The sequence below is a fragment of the Lolium rigidum genome, chromosome 6, assembly GCF_022539505.1.
Source record: "Lolium rigidum isolate FL_2022 chromosome 6, APGP_CSIRO_Lrig_0.1, whole genome shotgun sequence".
Lineage (NCBI taxonomy): Eukaryota > Viridiplantae > Streptophyta > Magnoliopsida > Poales > Poaceae > Lolium > Lolium rigidum.
In genome coordinates, this window is record NC_061513.1 from 122,246,166 (window position 1) to 122,251,867 (window position 5,702).

At 44.7% G+C, this 5,702-nt stretch overlaps 1 protein-coding gene across 1 annotated transcript; it reads right to left on the minus strand.

Moving 5' to 3' along the window:
• Positions 1 to 446: 446 nt before the first annotated feature.
• On the minus strand, positions 447 to 983 carry LOC124663220. The gene has a single exon (XM_047200946.1). It carries the CDS (start codon positions 981 to 983, stop codon positions 447 to 449), a length of 537 nt encoding a protein of 178 aa, XP_047056902.1.
• Between the last annotated feature and the right edge of the window lie 4,719 nt (positions 984 to 5,702).

Consider the following 5,702-nt stretch of genomic DNA (forward strand, 5'->3'; position numbering starts at 1 on the left):
AGCGAGGCGCTTGTGGTGACTTCGTCAATTTCAAGACTCGCCAGATCAGTTATTCAACGCAGTCTCTTGGAGGTGCTCATAGGGGTAGGGTGTGCGTGTGTGCGTTCATAGGGGTGAGTGTGTGCGCGTATGTATGAGCGTCTTTGATTGTACTGTGTTTCGCAAAAAAAAAGCGAAAAATACGCTTGGGCCCGCTCCGTGTCGTCCCCCACGGGTGACCGGGGCGGTGACTTTGATTGAGTTGGTTAGTAGTCTATGAAGTTTGATAATCTGCATTATGATTCGTGCTAGTTATAAGTTGTAACTGAGATTTGATAACTATCATCTGCACCTAAAGAAAAACTCTCTATCTTTTGTTTGCCTGTTTTGCAACCGCCAGCAATATTCGATGCATCAGCTATAGAATAGAGATGAAAATCTAACGACTGCCTTAGTAACTCAAGCTGCTAGGCCAGGTGCGACCACCAGTTCTGCGAAGCGAGCACGGTGCACGGCGTCACGGCACCACGCGCTCCGTCCATCCTCGCCTTGCACCACATCCACGTCGGCCTGTTGTCGTCTCCTTGGAGGATTCTCACCTGGAGCTCGAGCTCCACGGCGCCGGCTCTCTCCGCCGCCGCGATGCGGCTACGCAGGTGCTCGGGCAGGCGGCCAGCACCGTCGTCCCAGTCCCACGAAAGCTTGAAGGGCACCTCCCGCGCCCCTTTCCACGGCACGCAGAAGTCGGGCGTCCGGCCTGACGCGAGGGTGAAGCCGCCGTAGGCCACAACGGCCTCTCCGTGGTGGTAGCACCGCCCCGTAGCGCGGCGGTTGCTGGCGTGCAGGACGGCGTCGAAGGCGCGAGGGATGATGGACGACGCGAACGGAGCCTCCGTCGTGTTGATGTTGCCTGGGATCGCCGTGAGGTGGACGGAGAACTGGGGTGGAAGGTCGTAGGCGAAGTAGTAGCACAGGGTGGACATGGTCCAGATCAAGGTGGTCATTCCGCACACCTCGGTGATGATGCACCTAGGCCAGTTGAGCACCGGCCGTTTGAAGAAGTATTTGGCGTCGCCCCGAAAGACGGGAAGACTACGTCGACGTCGAGGCATCATGGCAGGCTACGGGGTTTTCTCCCTTTCTCTTTTACCAAATTGAAGCACAGAGGATGGAACGCGATCAGAGGAGATTTGGCCGGGTGGGAAACGAGCTCTTACTAGATCAATATAAACTGTTTATCTAGGGCGATCAATATAAACTGTTTATCTAGGGCACTACAGCAATAAGATCGATAGGTATTTTGTGGTTTAGAAAAAACGAGAGGTGTTTCTGTTGAGGTGGTGCCTGAATATATACGTGATTCTAAGGGTTCTCTTATCTCAACAAATCTCACGGTGTATATATACCGTGTACGTGGTGGTTGGCGTTAATAATGTGATGTTTTTTTTTTCTTCACCTGTAGAACATTTGTTAATGAAATCCACCTGATAATAAAAATATAAAAGTCGGCCTCAGCAACAAGAAGATGACAAAGCATCGAGATGATGCACACGACCAACACACGAATATCTCCAACAAAATCCGCGTGGAAGGGAAAGGATTTCGTTGAGTTACCGGCCGAGATTTCATATTTTGCAACCCTAGATCGATGTGTTCAGATGGGTCTGATGACATGATTAGAAAATATATCCGCTGATCACCTAGCTTCCTCCCCAGCCGTCTCTTTCATCTGCGACACTCTGATCTAAACCAAGGCCAGTATAATCTCACGCCGCTCTCCCCTTCTCCGCCTCGTCTTTCTTCTACTGAAGATCGAATTTTGCTCATAATGTTAGCAGCGATGACCGACGATGATCCAGAACCGATTGACGTGATCCCCCTCGACCCCCGGGAAGAAGTTGTGATGAGAGCCTGCGGTGCAATCGCTGGTGTACTCTTGGCAGTGATGTTAGTGGCTGCGATCCTCGCCCTCACGTCCACGCCCACAACGGAAGATGCCGTGTTCACCATGGGCCTCGTCTCCTTCTCGGGGCTGAACGCGACGGTTGGCCCCATGGTTTCCTCAGCGTTCACGCTCAAGCTGCACGTCGAGAACCCGTGCATCGTTCAACCGTGGTGTTCCAATGGCGGCGAGGTGGTCGTCTCCTACTCAGGCGTCGCCCTCGCATGGGGCCATGTGCCGGCCTTCTGCGTGCGGAGGGGCTCGGCGTCGGAGTTTACACTGCTACCGTGGGGTTGGGAGGTTGGCCTGACGGAGGATTTGCGCCGACGTATCTTATCAGAATGGCGCACGGGCACAGCTCAGGTCTCGGTAGAGGTGAGGTTGTTTAGCCCTGATAGTTGGACGCAGACAGAGGTGCGCGGTGGTCAAACCTTTCTCCGATTCCAGCTAACAGCTCGGTATGTATAACTGCAAAAAATTCCTTTACTCAAACCTCCGTACAGAATTTATTTACTTGTCACTCCCTCCATTCACTAACATAAAATATTTTAAATTTTAGTAGATTTATCTAGTTTCGTATGTATCTACTCTATTTTTAGTGTGCATGTTCACTTACTATGGTGTATCTAGTTTACTTTGAAGTGTCTAAAACATCTAAGTAGAAGTTGTTCCGTTGTGCACCGAAGTTTTGCCCAACAGTAATGTGAAATATGACTATGTATGTTATAAAGTTACCTACTGTTGTGCACCGGAGTTGCCTATCGTTCAAAGTATTGAAGGTTGCTCCGTCGTGCACCGGAGTTGCCTATGTTGGTGGAGAGACCTAGGCTGCATGATCGGCAACGTTTGTTGCTGCCACCTTCAGGATCGATCTTTTTGAACTGGATCATGGGCCCGAAAGGCGACCTCGAGCTTCTTGTGTCCCTCTTTCAAATACATCATCAGCCCTTCACTGTTGTTGTGAATCTGCCTGCCAATATTGTTGCGAAGTTGTTTTTAGTTGTTGTGAAGTTGCCTACTTCTGTTGTGAAATTGTCTAGTGTCGTTGTGAATTTAGTTTCTTCATAGCGCAACAAAGTTGCTTGGTTGCACACTGACTTTACTTTGTCATGCACCAAAGTTTCTTGACAAAAATATCATTGAAATATATGGAAGTGTGACCTAGTTTTGGAGAGCTCACCGCGAGGATTTCATAAATGAAAATGCTTCGTAATATCAACGCTCGATTGTAAAGTTGTAAGTTTTTAAATTTTGCCAAATCAAAATTAATTGCAAACATGCACAAATTTAAATATTTCATAACTGGAGCCACACGGGCTGACTTCATCTTATTCCTTCTTTAATCACGTCGGGATCAACTATTCTTTTTTCCTGCCTTTTTTGGCAATGCGCCGGACCATGCCAACGACCGCCCACAACTAGTACAGAACATGCCTTCACATATGGTTGAAATGGCTCGTAGTACACGATGAACCTTACCGTTACTGCAAGGGTGGGCGACGCATCTCTACAGAGCACACGGTTTTGTAGAATCATATGCGATGGGGTAAAGTTTTGCAAACGATTGCGGTCGATCAACCATCTGCGAATACGAGGGCCTTCACGAATAACTTCTCTTCGCTCATTGTCTATGTTTTGTATGATCGCAAACGTCTTTCGTTTTTTGGTCGCATCTGTTCATCTCCTTTCACACACGACATTTTATCTTTTCTCCTATGTTAATTAAAACATTGTAAACGTCTTTTTGTCTGAACTGACTAGTCGTACCTGAACAATGATACTAGCAGATGTATGCCCAGCTAAACATTAATGGAAACACAATACCAAATATCAATTATATTCAAGTGCACATATGATACATCATTGTACGTATACATTTGCGACATAGCTTCATGTGGTAGCTCTACAAACGAGAAAGCAAAAGAAGAGAATTTGTAGATTTTCTTGGTTAATTAAGTCTGTCTCCGTGACGGTGATGAGATATTTCTCCATTTTCCTTGATCATCTTCATCTTGCACCACGTTGTAGCTGGAACCTCCAGTCGTGATACTACTTCTCCTAAAAGGGTAGATGCTACTCAGTGTGGGGGGCGCTTACACTTTTGCAAATATTGCTTGAAGGATCTAAAAATATAGTACAAAATGTTCTTCAAGATGAGAATATTATACATAGATAAAAATGTGTATTATGCCAATTGGAATAACTAATTTACTTGCAACCGCATATGGCATGGTACAAGGCAGAAGGAAAATTGTGAGCCTCCTGAGCTTCCTTATTTTCTTACAGCTAATATATATCTTTCCCATTTGGCTGCACATAATTATTTTTACGAAAATAAGGAAAGTTATCATATTTTTTATATATAATCTGCAGTCAAATACTTAGTGAACATATCGGGAGAACACGGAGGGGAAATACAATAAGGTAGAGAGGCAACACAACGTCGCATACGTTTCTTTGCCTTGTTGCTATGTAGTGTCACCAAAATAAGATCCCTATTATACACGTATAAAAGGTATTTAATAGATGCTAATACACAATCGACTTATTGCATATATGTAGATCTAACATAACCATAGATGCCTAGTTAACAAATCAACCATACATGTGAAAGAATTTAAAAAGACCGCATTCGGTATAGGGCATAGATTGATCTAAAGTACAAGACCATAGATAGATATGAAGTACAACAACACCTTAATAGCAAACTACTCTAATTAACAAATTAACCGTGCATTTTAAGGAATTAAAAATACCACATTTGGGATAGTGCATAGATCTGAAGTACAAGACCACCATAATATCAAATTAGTTAAGAAATCAACATTCCATTTAAAGGATTAAAAAACACAAAGGATTTAACAACCTTTGGGAGGGAGCAGCCCGCCGGTGCACCTCACAGCTTCCATCGTGCGTGCTCGGGAGGCCGGGCATCTCCACCCACGTCGACCAAGAGGAGGTGATGATGTAGATGCAGTGCGTCGCCAATGTGGATGAACATCGCACTGGAGATGCAACACCTCGTCGGTGTATGTTTGCTCCATCCAGATGCGTCTTTTGGTATATTGTTCGTAAGCACAGAAGAGGGGGTGTCGGCTATTGTGGGGAGTGATGTCATCTGGATATGCATGATCCCCTTTTACAAGGTAAGGTTCTACCAAATGGGCCCTGGTGGGCCACTCAACAAAGCACACGACATGTGAGAGGGAACTATGTGTGATATTTGCAAATGATTTTCATGTTGTAAAATGTGTGTGCTATTATAACACATGATTTAGTTCTTAGTAACCATGTGCTATGTATATATTTACGTTCGCACAGATATCACCAACCACTATAATTTGACAAACAAAGTGTCCAGGTAGCATTAACTAGAAAAACGAAATTGTTGCTAGTTATATTTGTCAAAAAAATTGCAAATATAAGCACATAATAATTGTAGTTATTTCATAATACTCCAGTTCACAAATTAAGATCAACGACCAATTCGCATCATAACACATTAACCCATGAACATCTCATAGAGGGGTTATAACTAGACGAACGATATTGTTTTTTCAATGTTGAACTCGAATATGCAGATTGTTTTCTCCAGCAGTTCAAAGACCTTAACAACATCCCCAACCAGTGCTTAAGATGCACATATCTCTAGTCTTGTCTACCTTCATACAAACGTATTTCTCTATCTCGATGAAGTGAGGGCACCATGTGTCCACTGGCAATCCAAATATGAAAGTTCAAGATGTACCTCCTTGTGTAGTTCACAGAGAAGTACTGAAAT

Excerpts from the sequence above, each read along its gene's own strand:
- LOC124663220 (XM_047200946.1), bottom strand. The coding sequence starts at position 983 with ATGACCACCTTGATCTGGACCATGTCCACCCTGTGCTACTACTTCGCC.